Source organism: Pseudorca crassidens, chromosome 2 (genome assembly GCF_039906515.1).
Source record: "Pseudorca crassidens isolate mPseCra1 chromosome 2, mPseCra1.hap1, whole genome shotgun sequence".
In the NCBI taxonomy this organism is placed as follows: domain Eukaryota; kingdom Metazoa; phylum Chordata; class Mammalia; order Artiodactyla; family Delphinidae; genus Pseudorca; species Pseudorca crassidens.
Genome location: NC_090297.1, coordinates 120165554 through 120186436, shown reverse-complemented (window position 1 = coordinate 120186436; position 20883 = coordinate 120165554). Strand labels below are relative to the sequence as shown.

The window sequence follows — 20883 nt, the reverse complement described above, 5'->3', positions numbered from 1 at the left end:
TTTCTTCTTGGGTTGCCATTTTGAAATTACCCTTGGGATCCTAAAACAAGTGACCTGATGGAGCCGTAACCCATCCAAGCTGTGCACCTTGCTGAGACAGGATAACCCTATCCGAGGTTGTTCTTTTTTATATTATTGGTAAGCTCTGAAATTTGGATGGCCCGCCCCCAAAACTTTCATTTCCAAATGAAACACTGTTAATGGAGGAGTAAGACTCTTTTTCTTTTTTTTAATATTTAAATTTTCTCTTTTATACTTAATGAAATTTTTATTAGTTTCTACATGCATTTTATTATCAGAGAAAAATAACTTTTAAACACACACATAATTAAAAAAACAAGGCAGGTTTACAAGAAGGTGAGAATTTTCTATTTAATGAGATTTTTCTGTCCATTGGTTCTCTTAAACTGCTTCCTAGAATCCTTTTAGTGACCAAGAAAGGCTCTTTTTCCATGCAAATTTTATGCAGCCTTTATAATTTGCATTTAATCTTCAAAGACAGTTAAACAATTGTTATTCAAGACAATCTGAAGCTGTGCCTCATTAACTATTATGAAATTGGAAAATAGAGATATTCCCATTTCACAGGTGAAATAGGGGAAGCCAAAGATTTTTGCTCAGGCTTTTACTAGAAAGATTCCAGGGTCCCTTCCTATTTTAAGATTCTACATGCTATCATCTCTCTAGCCTCCCATTTCTGGGACACTGTGCAGTTGACACAGGCCAAATCTCCTCTTTGTCATGGAGCCAGCAGGGACATTTCATGAAGATTCGCTGAGCCTGGGGAGCCAGTCCACTTATTTCATCCCTATTAGATAATGAGCGATCCCTGAGTGTCGATGGAAAGCTACATGCCGTGCTGGGTGCTACTAAACAACGCCTAAGAAGTAAAACCAGCTTGTCATGTCCTGGGGGCAGACACTGCAGGGTATACTCGCTTTATCTACCATGGCAGCTAACACAGTGACCGTTACCGTTAAGTGTTCAATCCATATTTGTTGATGGACTGGAGGGAAAAAAAGAGTCCTTGCCCTCAAGCTGCCATTCTGCGCTGCATTGGAGAGACTGTGGGGGAGGAGCAGACCCACGAGTCAGGGGACCCCAGTCTTACCCTTTGTTCCCTCACTAATTAGTGGTGTCGTCTGGAACTAGTTTTTGACCTCCCTGGATTTCTGGTTCTGCTTTTATTCCAAAGGATAACAGTACATGCCTTGGGTGATTATCAATGAAGCAAGGGTGTGGTCAGGTTTCCCTCAAGGCGTCCTTCTTATTCTTGCAGGGTGGAATGAATTGCTGATCGCCTCCTTTTCCCACCGCTCCGTTTCTGTGCAGGATGGCATCCTTCTGGCCACGGGTTTACACGTCCACCGGAGCAGTGCCCACAGTGCTGGGGTTGGATCCATCTTTGACAGGTGGCTCTATTCTACTTCCGGCGCTTGTATGTGTGTGTGTGTACACATGTGTGCATGTGTGTGTGTGTACCTGTGGGTAGTGCTGGGATGTAGGATGGACAGCCCAATCAGCTGTACTGGCTGGAAGCAGAGACCATTCAGCACATGAAAACATAAACCTGGGGAATGAGAAAGGGATTAAAAGAAACGGTTATCCAAGGAGATGGGGTCAGTCAGAGGCCAACAGAGTTGCTGGCAGATGAAAGACCCTATTATCCCTAAAGGTTTCCAGGGAAGAGACTGTATTGTTGACATTACCTAGTAAGGTGGGAGTGGGGAGTTTGAACTGCTTATCCAAGGGGGCCTGGATGGGAATGAGGGTTTAGGATCTGACTTTAGGAATCTGGGAAAGATGAGCTGAGGTTTTTGCTGGTCTCTGCATCAGGCTCTCTGGGGGAATCCTGCTATAAGAGCAACAGCCTGAGTCTGGGGTTCTGTGCCTTAAATGGTTCTAAAGGAAAATTAAGCCAGGTGATTTAAAGAGATGAGAGATGAATGGGCGGGTGAAAGGACGGAGAACTGGGAAAGGAAGAGTAAGATTGAAAATAGTCTCTCTGTCCAATGCCAGGGCCCTGTGGTCCCTTCCGAACCCCACCATAAATGGTCTTCCAGGGCCATGCGCATGTCCATCTAAGATGTCCCTACTCCTTCCCTGCCTTTTCCCACAACATGTTCCACATGGAGACTATCATGGTCTTCAGTTGACTCAGCCCTCTTGATGGTGTCTAGAAATTTCTGCCCTGTCACGGAACGCCGTCCTTTGCGGTGTTCTTCCAGACATGCGATGCCCTCACCCTGCTTTGCCCGTTGCATTTCTGCCAATTCCCAAATCCTCTAGGCTGCCTTTCCAGCTCCCTCTCTGTGTTCACTGCCTCATCCTCGGTGTTCCCTGGGACTTTGATCATGCCAGTTATTGGCTTTGTGTTGCTGCTACGTATTGCTTCTGTGTCTGTTTCTTTAATGAAACTGTGAGCTCTTTGAGATCAGGGACTGTATCTTATTCATCTCTGTGCCCCTAGTACCTGGCGCATCTACTGGAAAATGGGGTGGGTACACAATAAATATTGGTTGCATTCATTTTATCAGCCCTTGGCTTGGTATTCATGATTTTCTCATCACCTGCCATTGTTTCCTGTGAACAGAGTTCTGACTGAGCTGGTCTCCAAAATGAAAGACATGCAGATGGATAAGTCGGAGCTGGGGTGCCTACGAGCCATCGTGCTCTTTAACCCAGGTGAGTGCGTCGTGCTTAGCTCTCCTCCATTGTCGGCCCCCAGTGCTCTGATGTTCTCTAGTCTTCTAGCTCAGCAGAGACAGATAAGGGAGGGCCAGGAGACCTATCCTGGGGAGGACAAGGAGTCAACTCTTCATGACCTCTGCTCCTCGAGCCATCTTGAAAAGGGTCTCAAATGGACGTGGAGTGTGCATGTTTGGGGGCAAGTGGGGAGGACGAGAGATGCCAGAGGGTTAGGGTAGTAGCAAAGAAGGCGGTAAAAAGTGGTCGGGTTCTACATATATTTTTAGACAGAGCCAATGGGATTTGCTGATAGGGTGTGAAAGAAAGAGAGGTATTAAATATAATTCTTAGAATTTTTCATTTTGTTTTCTTGAACACTTGGAAAAACAGAGGTTTCATTTACTGAAATGGCGGTTCAAAGGGTGGGTGGCTAGGAATCAGGACTTTGGACATGAGAATCTGAGATGGATAGTAAACGTCCAAGAGTGGCTCTCCCGGAAGCAATTGTTTATGTGAGTCTGGAGTTCAGAGAAGAGGCAGGACCGGAGATGTACATTTGAGAGCTATCAGCCTAGACCTGGCATGCAAGGCTCTGAGACCGAGAGAAAAGTAGAGGCATTGCAGAGCAGAGGGCTGAGGGCTAAGCCCTGGGGCATGGTGATATTTAGAGGTTGCAGAGAGAAGGACGAGCCAGCAAAGAAGCCTGAGAGGGGGCAGTGAGTGAGACAGGGAAGAACCAAAGAGTAGTGTCCTGGGGGGCCCAGGGAGGAAAAGCATTTCAAGAAGGAGGAAGAGATCAGCTTCTTCAGATGCTGCTGTGGGTCAAGAAAGATGAGTATTCAGAATTGCATAGTAATTGATGCACATGCTTCATCTCCTGAATTAGGTGGTCTGTTACTTGATACAGGATGTGGGTCTGTCCGGTTTTTGTACCCCATCTCTTTATTCAGTCCATGCTTAGCACACAGTAAGCACTCAATAAATGTGTGAAGGTAGTATTCCTAGAATGGCCCGGATAAAAGAAAACTCTCCTCCTTGCAGTCAGCCGTGCGTACCTTTGCTCCAAGAGTTTATTGGGTAGATTGGGCACAGGAAGGAGGTGTGAGGGCACAAAGGGCTGGCTTTGTGTATTTCACAGTGTCCCCCATCCAGCGTGTCTCTCGTAACTCTGCAGGACGTGGCCTGTGTGAATGGGGACAGACTCTGTAGAAGGGTGTCCCGCAGAGGTGTGTAAGGAGAGGTTGAATCAACTGTCTTTTTCAGATGCCAAGGGTCTGTCCAACCCCTCTGAGGTGGAGACTCTGCGAGAGAAGGTTTATGCCACCCTCGAGGCCTACACCAAGCAGAAGTACCCGGAACAACCAGGCAGGTGAGGGAGTCCTGGAAGAATGGTAACAACTGCAGCAACTCTTCTGATCTGCCATTAATGAATGGCGACATGCAGCAGGCACTGTCTAGATTTTTTCACAACCGTCTCAAAGCTACTCAGACACTGGCTCCGTGAAACCGGAGGTCTCGCCCGTCTTGTTCACCCACTGTTCACCACTTTGGCATCAGAGCCTAACAATTAGTATTCATCTTTAAATGTTGAATGAACACCCCAGTGAACGAACGATGGTGGGAATCCTTAGCTCCAATTTCTAAAGAGGCCCCAAGGCTCAGAAAGGAAACTTGCCCAGAGTCACAGAGCTGGTGCACGGTGGGGCAGGTTGGGAACCCACGTTTGTCTGATTTCGAAGAGCTTGTGCTTTTCAGTGTGACTGCATTGCTTTCTGCTTTGCCCTCATGGAAGCCCCCCTGCAGTAAAAGGTACGGGCTTTGGTAGCCAGGAGAGGTGACCGCTGGCCCCGAGGGTGCCGTCTGTCGCCTCTGGCAAGGTCCTGGGTCTGGGCTTCTTGTCTGAAAAGGAAGATATCGGTCAGAGGATCTCTGAGGCCATCTACCCGTATTGCTGAGTGGTTAAAAAAGTTCTTTTCCCAAATGTTTCCCCCAGGTACAGCTGAATAAAATTTTCCTCCTCCACTAACTCTAGTTAAAAAGAGAGAATATGATCCTCAAACCTCACAGAAAATGGGAAATGAAACTTGAAAAAAACTTCTTTAAAGGCATGAGTTTGTGTTTAGGATTAATTACCTATGCTCCCAGTTCTCACTGATGACTTTTATTCGTCTGTGGAGTCTAATTTCCATTAGCCCATTTTTCCTGGGTCATAAGCCACTATCTCTCAGTTGCCCGGAAGAGGCTGATCTCATTTATTATCACAGGCCATGAATGCATCTGTGTGAGTGGGGTCCAGCCAGTTGATACAATAAATGTGCAGGCCTTGTGTCTTATGGAGACTAAGCTGCGACAACAGACTTCCCAAATGTCAATGGTTGAACACAAGTTTATTTCTTCCTCGCAAATCAGTCCTGGATGGGTAATCAGTCTAGTGTGGTGACTTTCTTCCACACCATCGCTCGGGGACCCAGGCTCCTTCCTTCCTGGGGTTCCACCATGTCACCGAGTCTCATTGTGTTTTTTTTTTTTTTTTTTTTTGCGGTACGCGGGCCTCTCACTGCTGTGGCCTCTCCCGTTGCGGAGCACAGGCTCCGGACGCGCAGGCTCAGCGGCCATGGCTCACGGGCCCAGCCGCTCCGCGGCATGTGGGATCTTCCCGGACTGGGGCACGAACCCCTGCATTGGCAGGCGGACTCTCAACCACTGTGTCACCAGGGAAGCCCTCTCATTGTGTTTTGTATGCTGATGGTGGAAGGGAAAGAGGAGAGGGAGCGCAGAGGTGAGGCTATATGGGCAACACATTGATCTGGAAAGGGTACCCCCTCCCTTTACTCACTTCCATTGGCTAAAACTTGGTCACATGGACCAGCTAGCCAAGAAGGAGACTGGAGAATGTGTGCAGCTGGATGCCAAGGAAGAAGGGAAGAATGGATTTTGATAGGCACCTGGCAGTCTCTCCTACATCTGAAGTGGGTGAGGTTGAAAGAGCCCTACCCAACCAGCAGGGCCTGGCTGCCAGCATCAGCTCAGCTTCTGGCCAGTGAGAGCTGACTGAAAGCCCTGTGCTGGATGACATCCACTGAATCTCCCAGCTGTAAGGCAGCGTTACTCGTGTGTGTGTGTGTGTGTGTGTGTGTGTGTGTGTGTGTGTGTGTGTATGTGTCTGTGTCTGTGTGCACATATCGTGTGCAGGGCATTAGGACTAGGAAGGCTCACATTCATCCTTTTCCTGGACTTGACTCTAGGTAGTACTGTTTACCTCTTTAAAAAACAAAACTCCTAGGGCTTCCCTGGTGGTGCAGTGGTTGAGAGTCTGCCTGCCGATGCAGGGGACACGGGTTCGCGCCCCGGTCCGGGAAGATCCCACATGCCGCGGAGCGGCTGAGCCTGTGAGCCATGGCCGCTGAGCCTGCGCATCCGGAGCCTGTGCTCCGCCACGGGAGAGGCTGCAACAGTGAGAGGCCCGCGTACCGCAAAAAAAAAAAAAAAAAAAAAAAAAAAAAACCAGAACTCTTTTCTATCTTATTATAAAAGCCAAGCATGCTTTGGTAGGAAATAAGGAAAATGTTTTTAAATAAATAGGGTAATATAAACTGATTGTAAATTTGGGAGGTATATTTTTTTCTAGCAGCTTTGTGTATCAATGTATGTATACATAGAAATGTATATTTACAGATCTGAAATCATATGGTTTGGCGTATTATTTTGCTCCATTAGCTATTTTAGACATTTTATCAGATATTGAAAAGTATAAAATTCTTATTTTCAATGAGTCTGTAATATTTCACAGGATGGGTGTATCCTAATGTATCTAGTCATCGTTCTGTGGTTGACATTTAGATTGTTTCTAATGAAAAACACTTTAAAAACTCTGGAACTTGCCTGTTTTCCCAGGAAGGGGACAGCCAGGGGCCTGGGCGGCCCCCAGGCACTAGGCAGAGATGCCAACACTTGTTGCCTGGCCCAGGGCAGGGCCTGGGCGTTCAGGGAGGGAGTGCAGGGACTGGGTCCCTGCATGTCCCTTGGGTGCATCCAGTACAGCCTGGACAGTGGGTGACCACCCGGATGCTGAGCAGGTCCATCAGGGATGTCACTTGGCTCAACCAGGTGGGCAAGTGTGCCGAAGGCTGGTCACCTCTGGTTTGCAGAAAGTGGTTGAAGGGGTCCCTGGTGGCACACAAGCCCTGTCAAGGCCGTTTTCTTGGTGGTGGAGGGCTGCCACTCCGTGGAGACTTTTCAGAAGTACACCTCACAGGGGCGAGTTCTGCTTCCTCTAGCCAGAAGCAGACATCAAAACTCAGGAGGGGGCGGAGTTTGCAGGAAGCTTCTTTCTCTCACACAGCAGATGCCTTCAAAGGCTGTGAGTGCCCCTTGTTGCCAAACATGTGAGCGAGGAATGCGACCCTGTGGCTGTGGCTATTAGGGGGTGTGTTTATTTCTACATCCTGATCTTAGCTCCCAAACCTGGGACAGACAGCAAAGACAGCAGTCTTATGGTTAACATTTTTTAAAAAATTATTTTATTGAAGTATAGTTGATTTACAATGTGTCCATTTCTGCTGTGAAGCACAGTGATTGTTATATATCTATATATATACATTCTTTTTCATATTCTTTTTTTTAAAGTTTATCACAGGGTGTTGAATATAGTTTCCTGTGCTATACGGTAGGCCCTTGTTGTTTATCCATACTATATATAATAGTCTGTGTCTAGAATGGTTAGCATTTTACACATTGTAAAACTTTGGCATTTTTAGAGTAAAAAAAATACATTTTCAGAGCTAATGTCAGCCTAACTTCACACTTTATAAAGAAGCCGTTTTCTTTGCCTAATTACAGAAACCTCTTTCGTGGCAGAGCCTTGACCAGGAGCTCAGCCTCCTTGTTCTTATCTAACGGTGATACCATTCAGATGCACTCAGAGGCTTCCTTTTTTTTTTTTTTGCCACATCGAGAGGCCTGTGGGATCTTAGTTCCCTGACCAGGGATCAAACCTGTGCTCCCTGCAGTGAAAACGCACAACCCTAACCACTGGACCGCCAGGGAAGTCCCACTCAGAGGCTTTCTAATCAAATGTTTTGAAGGTGTGTGTTGGCCTTGGTATAGACCTTTAATTTTTCCATGTAGGGAGGTAATTCTTACCTTTTTAGGTGGTGCCACTCTGTTCTTCTTATATTGCCACATTTCCTTAAAACTCCTTTCGGCATGCATATAGACCTAGACGCATTTTCGAGGAGTATTAAAACTCCAATTTGAAAGCTTCTCGTGAAATAATGTTGTGACGTCCAGTGAAGATCCGGCCCAACTGGAGGTTGCTGATTTAAGGCCACCGTGACTAACAAGATTTCGATTCCTGTACTTTTTATTGGAAATTGTGAGTAGAGTTATTTGATTTCCAGTCATTATCAGTAATAACATTAAAAATAAGCTTCACTGGCAAAAAGAATTTTGAGAGATGAAGAGAGACCACAGAAGCATGTTGGAAATGTGGCAGATTGAGGAGCCTGAAAAGGGCCCTGTATGTGTGAGGCTAATTCCTTCACACACTAGTCTCTTTCCCTTTGGTGAGCCTTACAACTAAGGTCCTTAATTATAGGGGTGTGTGTGTGTGTGTGTGTGTGTGTGTGTACACATGCATTTGTGTGTGTGGGTGTACCAGTGTGTGAGGGCAGGTGAGAATGGAGGAGAATGTGTGTGTATACTTTTACACGTGTGAATATGTGCAAGCTCATGTGTGTGAGGGTGTATAAGAGTGTGAGTGAATGTGTGTGCACAAGTGTGTGTATGTGTGAGAGTGGTGAGGGTGTGTGTGTGCACATGTGTGGGAGGCATATGTGAGTGTGTGTGTATGCATGGGTGTGTGTATTATCTCTACAGACTGGGGGCCCCTCAGGGGTGAAGGCTACTATTTTCTGTCTCTCTCCCTTCCTAACTGAAAGGTAAGCACGTCCATGTTGCTGCAAATGGCATTATTTCATTATTGTTTATGGTTGAGTAATATTCCAGTGTGTGTGTGTGTGTGTGTGTGTGTGTGTGTGTGTGTGTGTGTATACACACACCCTCCACATCTTTTTTTTTTTTTGTGTGTGGTACGCGGGCCTCTCATGGTTGTGGCCTCTCCTGTTGCGGAGCACAGGCTCTGCACGCGCAGGCTCAGGGGCCATGGCTCACGGGCCCAGCCGCTCCACGGCATGTGGGATCTTCCCGGACCGGGGCACGAACCCATGTCCCCTGCATCGGCAGGTAGACTCTCAACCAGTGCACCACCAGGGAAACCTCCCCACATGTTTTTTATCCATTCGTCTGCTGATGGACATTTAGGTTGCTTCCATGACCTGGCTATTGTAAACAGTGCTGCAGTGAACACTGGGGTGCATGAATCTTTTTGAATTAGAATTTCCTCCAGATATACGCCCAGGAGTGGGATTGCTGGATCGTATGGTAGCTCTACTTTTAGTTTTTTAAGGAACCTGCGTACTAGTCTCCATAGTGGCTAGAGATTATCATACTAAGTGAAGTAAATCAGACAGAGAAAGACAAATATATGACACTGATTATATGTGGAATCTAAAAAATTGATATAAATGAACTTATTTACAAAACAGAAATAGACTCACAGACATAGAAAAGAAATTATGGTTACCAAAGGTGAAAGGGGGCGGAGGGATAAATTAGAAGTTTGGGATTCAAATATACACACTACTATATATAAAATATACAACCAACAAGGACCACTATATAGCACAGGGAACTATATTCAATATCTTGTAATAACCTATAATGGAAAAGGATCTAAAAAAGCATATATATATATATATATATATATATATATATATATATATATATATATAGGAGTCACTTTGCTATACACCTGAAACTAACACAACATTGTAAATCAACTATATTTCAATAAAAATTTTCAAAAAATTTAAAAAAGAAAGTCACACTTAGGCAAAAAAATTAAAAAACAAAACAAAATAAAAGTAAGCACAGACTACGAAGCTGATGTACAAAGTGGTTATAAACGGGTAACAGAAATGTGGTAACTGAGGCACATTGAGGTCACATTGCTTAAAGTAAGTGTGGTATGAGGGAAAGCATAGTCTGGCGAGGAGCTGAGAACTGCTGGTCCTGAGAGTGGGGGGCTCTTCTTGGATCCCAGAACCTATCTCACTGCCTGGTGCGTGGTTTGTACACAAACACGTTCAGCCAGTGGCGAGAGCCCCTGTGGATTCTGCACATCCGCCGCGCTGTGCCGTTCTAAATGCTTTGGCAAATCTTCCCAGGAATCCCCAGGCACAGAGAGTGTAAGGAGCACCAGCTGGTTAGGGTTGGAGATGTGAGTCAGCATCAGCAGGCTAGCTCTTCCTCTCGCCCACCACGAATGGGGGTGCTGAGGGCGATTCTGGGATGTGATCACAGAATTCAAGAGATTCTCAAGAGGTCACAGGATCCAACTTCCACCTTTAAGAAGCATAACAAGACCTCTAGCCTATTTCTGAAGCTCTCCAGAATTAGAGATTCTCCAACTGCCTTAGTCTCCCCAACCAGGCTCTTTCTTCTAATCACAGATTGGTCAAGAAGACCCAATGAGCTGCCCCAGGCCAGCAGCTGCCCCGTGCATGCTGGCTCCCCAGTCCTTAATGTCTCCTTGCTTCTCCGCAGGTTTGCCAAGCTCTTGCTGCGCCTCCCAGCCTTGCGCTCCATCGGCTTGAAGTGCCTGGAGCACCTCTTCTTCTTCAAGCTCATCGGGGACACACCCATTGACACCTTCCTAATGGAGATGCTGGAGACCCCACTGCAGATCACCTGAGCCTCACCAGCCACAGCCTCCTACACAGGACTAGTCAGGGCAGGTGTGTGTGGACCACCCCCCCTGCACACATTCCTCCGCCCCCCACCCCCAACCCTTCCTGTTCCCCAAACGTGATGCTTATAATAAAGAAACCTTTCTACACATGCGACTCTTATAGGTGGAGTTTTGTATAGATGTTAACGGTAACCCTTCTTTGCTATTTAAGGGGCTGGGGATCTTTCTGGAAGTTCTTGGGAAAACTAACCAAGCCTCTGTACATATAATTAGTTTAAATTATTTTTTCACTTGCATTGGAAAGCCAATGACCAAATAATAAAGTAATATGTGTGATATTGGCACTGCATGGAGCATGGGGTGAATTATTGTGCAGCAGGGCAGTTATCTCAGATGTGGGAGGAAAGGTATGGGGGGTTAGGAATGGGGGATGAGGCTGGGGTCCTGCACCAATAAATCCCACAGTTAGATACCCCATGTCTAAGCTGGGCACAGCTAACTTTGCCCCAGGGTAGCCCCTGGAGAGATTGGGAAGAAACATTGTCTTTCAGAGCCAGCTTGGATTTTTGTTTGTTTGTTTGTTTTTTGCTCTTTTCCTCCTAAGAATAATGAGTACTAACAGCCTTGTCCTGACTGGGGGTAATGGAGTATAAGGGCAAGAGTAGATGCTCTTTTTTTTTAAATTTTTATTTTATATTGGAGCATAGTTGATTAACAATGTTGTGTTAGTTTCAGGTGTACAGCAAAGTGATTCAGTTATACATACACATGTATCTCTTCTTCTTCAAATTCTTTTCGTATTTAGGTTAGAGAAGATGTGCTCTTGATGGGGGAAGACACGGGTCCTGGGAGTTGGTGGGAGGTGGTAATGGATTTTGGTAATGGTAAAGAAATGGATTTTCTATCCTTAACTAGCAACAATAACAAAAAGATCAGAGTGCACCAAATTTGTTTTCCATCATTATCTGACTATATGTAGCCTGTTCTTAACAACTTACTGACCAGAGACCTATTAATATGTCTTTTGTTAACCAAACGTTGTTGACTGGAGTGTTTCAATATTCACTTACATAACAAATTGCTGGCCACAGGCATTAGTTTCTGCAAAAATCCCCCGGTCAATAATGTGTTAAAAGGGGAAGAGAGAGGGCTTCCCTGGTGGCACAGTGGTTGGGAGTCCGCCTGCCGATGCAGGGGACGCGGGTTCGTGCTCCGGTCCGGGAAGATCCCACATGCCGCGGAGCGGCTGGGCCCATGAGCCATGGCCGCTGAGCCTGAGCCTCCGGAGCCTGTGCTCCGCAACGGGAGAGGCCGCAACGGTGAGAGGCCCGCGTACCGCAAAGAAAAAAAAAAGGGGAGGGGGGAAGAGAGAAAAGCTCTTCCAGCTTCTAGCCTATGATCACCTAGTGTCTTAGAGCCCTGCTGTCTGCTGGACAGTGAGCTCCTTGAGGGTAGAAACGGTGTCTAAGTGACATCACAACCAGCCTATACAGCCCATCTTGTTCAAGTCACCTTCCTGCCATCTGCAGAAACAGGACTTAATGGATACACAATTCTATGCCCCTTAGGGTAGAGTATACAACCTGAACAGCTGCACATGGCTTACCTTCTTCATACCACCAGAACTTGACCTGGGGTCTGGCATGCAGTAGGCACATAGTAAAAGCGTGTTGTTGAATTGGGTTCCACACAACTAGAAAGAATTCCCTAAAGGTTTCTGTGATGGCAGATGCGTCATTCCACGGCAGCAAGTTCTCCTCTCAGAAAAACCCCAGGGCTAACTCTCCAGTCCAAATATATTCAACAGTGATCATGCAATTTTTGAGAAATAAAAATTGCGTTATTCCTGGGAAAGAAAAGTTTAGGGATCCTTTAGACTTGGACATTAAGCAATGGAATTAAAATCAATTATGCTGTTTTTTTCCTTTTGTTTTTCATCTGCATTTATTTGTGAACCATGATGAAAATGATTGGGGTGGGAGGAGACTAGAATTTAATGCTGGGCTCCCTGACCTCTTCCCTCTGCCAGCATAACTCACTGGACACCTTCAGCTGCCTTATAGGTAACATGGGGCTTCCATGGAAACCCATCATGCCCCAGGTGTGGTAACCCGAGTTCCATTCCAATATTTGATCCCTTCCTCACTGAACCCTAACTCTTGCCTGGAGTAAAATTCAGGCTGATGAATGCCCAGCAGGGTGTCTGAACATAGATCATGTGGTGTCTCCTGGAATTGTTGCCACAGAACCCGCTGAGCTAGGCAGGAGCTGGGCAGGCATCTCTCCCCAGGCTGGTCCCATGACATTCGGGGTCCCTAAGGCCACCTCCTTCCTGACCTGGTCCCCCTCACATCCCAGGATGAGCAACTGAGTGAATGTTCAATATCCTTGAAGGCTCTGAACCACAGCGGCCATGAGAAGCTTCTAGAGCCTACACCCCTGAAGAGAGAACTTCCTCATTCAGCTCACGTCACCAACTAGAGGAGTCGGCTCGTGGAGAGAACAGATTGTCCCAACAATGCTGATTAATGTTACCTGAGACTCACAGCCCCATACTCCCCAGGCTGACTTACACAGATAACAAAAGCAGGGGAGTCAGTCTTGTGTTCCCAAGAGTTCTCATGGAGCCGGGACCCAAGGCTCCAGGGTGAAGAGTATGGATTCTGGACACAGCCAGCCAGAGCCTGGCTCCTGGATCCACCTGCTGGAGGTCTTGTGTTTGGGGGGAAGTTGTTTCACCTTTCTGGCTCTTCTTTCTTTCCCTTATTTGCAAACATCAGATAATAATACCCACCTCATAAGGATAAAAGGTAAAAAGATGCAGGAAGCCCAGTGTAAGAGCATGTATGTACCTTGGCACGAGACATACTTGAGTTGGAGTCCTGACTTTGCCATTCGTCGTGGATATCAGTCTTGCCAGGCCTCAATGACCTGATCTGTAAATTGGGATAATTATACTCTTTGCCCTAGGATTCTTGCCAAGATGATACAGATAATGTGTGCAAAGCTTTTATCACAGTATCTGCCATAGAAGATGGGCAAAAGTGTTAGTGAATTTTCTTCTGAAGTGTAGTTAAAACTTAATCTCTGGTTCTGAGATTACAGAACATTCTATTCCACATTCTGGTCAGTATCATCCAACGTACTGGGCAAAGAATCAAACCATTCTGGTTTCTAGTTTTGGTTTAACACCTGTATTCTAGTTTGTATCTTCATCAGCAAAATGGGACTAAAGTTCCACTTACCTATCAGTGCTGACACTACACATCACATGGGAGAGCCTTGTGTGAGCTGCGAAGGCGACACAAGTGGAAAAGGTTTGGAAACTGTAGAGACTATGTTCTGAGTTACACGCTGGAAACTAGTTTAGGATGTTGCCGTGGTTATAAACAAGGGCTCTGGAGTCAGCCCAGCGGCTTCCGTTAAAATCCCATCTCTGATCACTGAGTGACCTTCGGCACATGACTTAACCTCCTGGAACTTAGTCTTTGCAAACTTAGACTTTGGAAACTGGGAATAGTAATATTACCTCCCCATGGGGCTTATTGAGAGACTTAAGTGAGGGGATCTATGAGACACACAGCACATGGTCGGCTCTCAATTAATTTCAGCTACAGTACCTATTATGACCGATCCAGATATTTTCTACAGGATTCCTGCTCTGAAAAGAAAGTCCTAGACCCCATGGAAAACCCCCTCTCCACGTCTCTCCTCCGCACACTTATTCTTCAGCCTGATGGCCCTCCATACTAGCCTCCTTCTCTGTGTTTACACTTCATCAGTGGAACACAGTCCCCTACCTTCCTCAGATGGAGGCTGTGGAAACGAGTGAGATGATGTAATGTATGTAATGTTGTACATTATAAGGGATTATTAAAAAGGTGTTACTTGCACAGCAAGCATTTCTTGGCCTTGGCCACTCCTGTTCATATCATTCAGTGAAACTAATCAAATGATATTTGATGATAATCTTATGTTACTTCCTTGCTCAAAAACTTTCAATGACTTCTTTTTTTCTGTTAGGCACTAGTTCTCATCAGGAGGCAATTTTGCTACCTCCCTGCCCCCCAGGGGATGGGAGGTTTAGCAATGTCTGAAGAGATTGTCACAACGGTGGGGGGGGGGGAGATCTATTGGGTAGATGCCAGGGATGCTGCTAAACATCTCTGACACACGGGGCAGCCCCCTACAACAAAGAACTATCAGCCCCAAAATGTCAGTCGTGCGGACAGTGGGACTCTGCCCTCAGGTATCACTAATGGAACAGAAAACTGAATGGAATTTTCCTATTGTTTTACAATTTTGGCTCAAGCCCCAAGGTGAGGCCAGGAGGTCCCCTCAGAGTCTAAAGAGGAACTACTAGATGCTTCCACACAGGACTTATTAAGATAGATGAGCTGATGTATGCTATTTGTGGGAATGCAAATTGGTGCAGCCACTGTGGAAAACAGTATGGAGGTTCCTCAAAAATTTAAAGATAGAACTACCATATGACCCAGCAATTCCACTCCTGGGTATATATCCGTAAAAAACAAAAACACTAATTTGAAAAGATATATGCACCCCAGTGTTCATGGCAGCATTATTTACAACAGCCAAGGTATGGAAGCAACCCAAGTGTCCATGAACGGATGAATGGTTAAAGAAGGTGTGGTATATACACAATGGAATACTACTGGCCATACAAAGGAATGAAATTTTGCATATGAAGCAACATGGATGGACTTGGAGGGCACTATGCTAAGTGAAATAAGTCAGACAGAAAAAGACAAATATTGTATGATATCACTTACATGTGGAATCTAAAATAAAACAAACTAGTGGATATAACAAAAAAGGAGCAGACTCACAGATATAGGGAACAAACTAGTGGCTACCAGTGGCTGTGGCAGGGAGCGGGGCAATACAGGGGTAAGGGATTAAGAGATGCAAACTATCGGGTATAAAATAAGCTACAAATATTAATTGTACAGCACAGGGAATAGAGCCAATATTTTACAATAACTATAAATGGAGTATAACCTTTAAAATTCGTGAAACACTATATTTTACACATGTAACTTACATAATATTGTACAGCAACTATACTTTCATAAAAGAAAAAAAATGTTGAGCTGATTCTGTGACTTTTACCCTATATTTCTTGAGCCAATATTCATAGAGGATTGAAATTTAAGAATAAGGGGTACTCGGGGGCAATGCTGTGGCTTTACCCCACCACTTCAGGGTGCCCAGGAGAGGGAAGGGACCCCCATATCCAAGCCAAGTGAAGAGGACAGAAAAGAACCCCTTCACTGAGACTGGATGCAGGTACCTATGAGAAGGGGAGGCTGGTCCCTCGCTCCTGGCTGGATGGTTGCTGAGTGGCAGAAACACAGAGCCACCTTGATGGGGGTGAGAGAGTGCTTGGAGAGGAGATACCTGTGAACATACAGACTGATGCCTTCTTCTTGACTAGAGCACTCTGAAGACAGGAGTCCCTCTGGAGGATGATGGTGGAGTAGAGAGAGAGGGCAGCAGTGCATGCCTTACCCCCCATACTTGGTATGGTCAGGATGCGTTATTTTCTTTCAGTCAAGTGAATATCCTGGAAGAAAGTCATGCTTAGAATACCCTAAAGGTACCAAGTTCAAAGGAACGGCCAGTCAATTTCAAGGGACCCCCCTTAATAAGAGGCCACTGGTTGAACTCCTATGGGCAGTGACTAGGGGTCAGAGATTGACATCGTCTCAAACTGGAGGTCAAGCTGAGCATGCATTGGCCATACCTGGTTACTGGGCAGCGTAACATCGCAGTGGGGGCTCTTGAAGAACTCACATATGCCCCTAACAAGAGACATCTGGCGGGGACTTGCTACACGAAGGCACTGATAGCACTCCATCCTTAAGAACTTTCTTAAGAACTTGCCCTGTCTTCCCATCCTTCCTCCAGGGCCCCGAGTCCCTGGTGGAGAGAGGGAAGGAAGACTCAGGAGAGGAAGGAGGGAGAAAGGTGGAGGAAGAGTGAAGGAATAGTCCTCACCTTGCTCCCAGAGCAGGTCCCTGGGCCAGCGGCCGGGCCAATGGGAAGGGACTTTGAATTCAGTGTAAGACTGAAGTTCAGATTCGACTGGATGTTTTAATGACCAAAGTGAAATATTCTAAGCATTGCCTGAGGCACCATCAATGGGCAAAGAAAGGAGATACCACAGGGCAGTTTGGAGGCTGTGACTGGAAGAAAGAAGGCCCTTTCCTGTCTATATCCCACTGACGTTAGAGGCTTCACAGTACCACTGCACTGGTCAAAACTGGGGCCAGGCCTGCACCACCTTGACTCTGCCTTCTTTGGTTGCCTTGGCAATGCCATGCCCACTTTCCCCTCGGAGTCAGCCCAGATGGCCCATTTGAGCCCTTCGGCCGAGTGCATCAGCTGTAATGATGTCATTTCGCTTCTGAGATGAGCCCAGGCTTTCTGGCAGGACAATCAAGGCTCCCCAAGGCTAGGTCCCAAGGCAAAACTTGCCAGCTTTCTCTTTCTTACATGTCGCCCAGCGCTCACTTCCCCCCAGTGTAATCTTTCTCCAACAACCTGCTGACTATGTCTTTGCTCAGACTGTCTTCTCTGCCTGGCACGACTTCTGCACCAGTTGCACTTATCCAAGGCCTACTCATCCTCTAAGGCCAGCTCAAACGCAACATCCCTAGGAAGCTTGTCCTGGTCTCTCTGTCTTTGTAATTTTACTGTTATTTGGGGCCTCCATTTTGATTATAATAACATGGCGTTCTGCATTATTGGCCATTTGTAGGTACTATCTACTTTACTTGTAAACTCTTTGAGAGCAGAGATCATGTCTGATTCAACTGTGTATCCACAACAACTCTGAGCAGAGTGCAAGGTAGTGTTCAAAGCACGTTTAGTGAGATTGGTACCTTTGGCTTCATTCCCAATAGATGGCAGCCCGTTGCAAGTAGAAGTCCCGTAGCAAGCCCAGGAGCCTCCCCACTGGAGCCACGAGTCAGAAAACCAGCCTTGGGTAGACTGTTAACAGAAGGTATAAGGTCCCCACTGTCTTCCGAGTTACTCTTCATGGCATGGTGGGCAGTGACCAGGAAGTTGAGGCACATTCTTTGCCTTCCAGGAACTTATAATTGAGAAAATAGAAAGCACAAGGATCACGGGATACTAAGGAATGAAATGTCTATAGCTTTCTGGAGTTCACAAAGCACGTAAAGGTCTACAGTTGTAATCTGGCCTTGGAGAAACAGGCAGGGGAGCTCTTGTTATCTCCATCTTAACGATGAAGAAACTGAGACCCTAGAGATACATGACTTGCCCCAGGACCTCCAGGTGGGCAGTATAAGGACCTCAGCCACCCTCACTGCCAATGCAGAGCAAGTGCCACTGAACTCCAAGCTCTCTGGTCCTATATCTTCAGCACTACCTTTGTATCTGCTGCCCAAGAAATACACGTAGATTAAGGGATTGATACATACAATAAGCAAATATAAAATAATAAGGTTTTTTTTAAAATAAATGTGGAACTTGGGCTAACAAATCACATTTATGTTTGAAATCTGCGAAACTTTTGCTGCAATGATATATCCTTTGGGTATTTCTCTTTTACATTTGTCTTCAGAACTGGTTTAGAGGTCACCTAAGAAAAATGATCTCATGGTTCTAAATCAAAAACTCATTAAATGACAACTGCAATAACTACCAGCGGACCCAGATTCACATCACCCCCATCTACCCAGAACCCACTCTACACTAGGTTCTGGGCTCTGTACTTTTGTACCTCCAGCTTTATTTCATCCCTTATTTAATAGATTTGGCTGCTTCCAAAAAAATCAAATATACCCTATGTGAGTACTAATTTGTCACCACTGATGTAATTCAAAAGACTGGGACTCAGGCCCTGGAGGATGCTTCCCCTAAATGATCTCAAGGCTTCAGGCAAAAAACCAATAATGCCTTCCCCCCATGGAGAAAGATTGGGGCCCCTGATACAGGATTAATTTAGGGCGTTCCTGGGAGGGACTGAGCAGGGAAGAGAATAGAAAGCACTCCCCTCCCCCTTTCCCCAAGGCAGGCAGGGAAGGAGAATCTGGGAAAGGACCCTCATCCCTCTCCATGGAAAACTCCATGGAAATGTCTCTCGTGACAGTTTTGGAGCGCACAGCCATCTCTGACCACACTGAGCTGGCCCAGGTCCAGGCCCCCAGGGGAGGATCTTCTCGGTCAGCGCAGCTGCGGGATGCTTGTAACCCGCTCAGCCCCAGCTGGACGTTCAGTGCCAAGATTGTTAGGCATGGGCGCCCTCTGCTGCCGGCTCGGAGCATCACAGTCACTTTCCGGAGAAAGCGGCTTCCAGGAGGGGCGGGATTTTTAAAATGGAAAACAAATAATAGTTTGAAAAATGAACCTCAAATAGACTCAGAAGATCAAATAGGTACTCACTCAATGGAGGTTTAGCTTCCGGAGAAATGGGCTCAGAAGAGGAATCTCAGAGAAGAAAGAATGGAGAATCTCATGGAGTATGCTTAGAAACAGGAGTCCATCTAAGCTGGGAAGGAACAATCTTCTGGGTAAAGGAAACACAGACCTGTAACTGTTAAACCACCAATATTACATATGGAGTCCAAGGAAAAGGCCACATCAGGACTGGTTCAGTGCAACAAGGGACGTTTCCATGGCAACACTGACAATTAGACTTCTTTCTCAGAGGTAGAACTGGGGACTTTTGAGAGTGACTGAATGTGAGTTTTCAATGGGACTGTGTTATAGGGTCTGTTGCTCTTTTCCTGTAGAGGCCACGTGCCGATTGCAGTGTAGAGTGTTAAAGTGCTAGATCAACCCTTCCCAAATGTGCAGAGACAGATATGGACATTCAGAGCAAGCGGAAGTCGTGGCACACTTGGAGGTAGCAATGCTAATGTCAGGCTACCTGGTGGAAAAAGCAAAGGAAAAGGAGTCAGAAGACTGGGGTCCCTCTCTGGTCACAGGCAGCAGGCTTCGTGTCTGACCTTGGGCAGTTACTGGACCCCTCAGGACTTCATATCCCTCCTCGGCAGGGTCAAAGATTCTGACAAGAAGATCTCTAAGGTTCTCTCTACCTCACTGAATCAATAATGTCTTTTAGAAATTGATTGATGTTTTATTCCATGACATTATAAGGACCAGGGGATCACCCTGAGCTCTCAGCACTGATTCCAGAGAAAATCCTGAAAGATCCTATATATTAGAAAGTCCCGAATTTAAAGGATAAAACAAATAGATTAAAAATTGTTTTTTGAGCACCTGCACCTACTATGCTATGGGTTAGTGTTCTGTCAAATGGTAGAGCTATATAGCTGGTTTCTAACCCCAGTGGACATAAATGAGTTTATCCTTCTCAATAGATGGCAAAGAAGACCACTCAAGGCCCTTCTTTTGTTTCTTTTTCCCCTTCATCTGCTATCTCAAATCGAAATCCTCCCAAAGGTACCCTCTTCTTATGTATTTATAGTAGGTCCTTGAAAATCCACCTTCCAGTTGTTATGTCTATATATGACGTCTATGGGAAATATATAGTATTGTTTTGTATGTTTTAAAAATGTACATGGATAAACAACAAGTCCCTACTGTATAGCACAGAGAAATATATTCAATATCCTGTGATAAACCATAATGGAAAAGAATATATATATATGTATAACTGAGTCACTTTGCTGTACAGCAGAAATTACTGCAACATTGAAAATCAACTATACTTCAATAAAGTTTTTTTAAATGTACATGAATGATGTTTTTGCTATCAATCTCCTTTAGATTCCTTCTTCTTTGTTTTACTCAGCATTATGCTTTGAGACCCATCAATGATGCTCTGTGTAACTCTAGCCAATTCATTCTGATTGCTGCACACTATTCCATCAGAGTCCTCAGTGGTCTAGAATCCTTTCCCATGACAGGCACTCTTTTTTTTTTTTTTTTGCGGTACGCGGGCCTCTCACTGTTGTGGCCCCTCCCGTTGTGGAGCACAGGCTCTGGACGCGCAGGCTCAGCGGCCGTGGCTCACGGGCCCAGCCGCTCCAAGGCATATGGGATCTTCCCAGATCGGGGCACGGAACCGTGTCCCCTGCATTGGCAGGCGGACTCCCAACCACTGCATCACCAGGGAAGCCCTATGACAGGCACTCTTGCTTAGAGTTTCCTTGTTTACCTGTATGGGAGTTTCTCTGGGGCGTATTCCAGAGGCAGTACTTGCCTAATTGTAGAGTAGTCACATGTTCATTTCACTCATATTTCCACACTGCTCTCTAAGAATTTCACCAATATATGCTACCACCGGTGCTTGAGCGGCCCATTTCTACACATCCTTCCTTGCATTTGGTCAAATTCTTAATTTTGTCTTAATTCTCTGAATTTCC

At 45.9% G+C, this 20883-nt stretch overlaps 1 protein-coding gene across 3 annotated transcripts in view; it reads left to right on the top strand.

Moving 5' to 3' along the window:
* The window catches only part of RXRG (retinoid X receptor gamma), a 44390-nt gene extending 33745 nt beyond the window's left edge, over nt 1–10645 (top strand). For all 3 annotated transcript variants that reach the window (XM_067728497.1, XM_067728498.1, XM_067728499.1), the window contains 4 exons: nt 1280–1412; nt 2594–2685; nt 3952–4057; nt 10354–10645. In XM_067728497.1, coding sequence (XP_067584598.1) covers nt 1280–1412; nt 2594–2685; nt 3952–4057; nt 10354–10501 — 479 coding nt within the window. In that variant the 3' untranslated portion in view covers nt 10502–10645. The remainder of the gene's footprint in view (nt 1–1279; nt 1413–2593; nt 2686–3951; nt 4058–10353) is intronic.
* Nucleotides 10646–20883: the final 10238 nt, after the last annotated feature.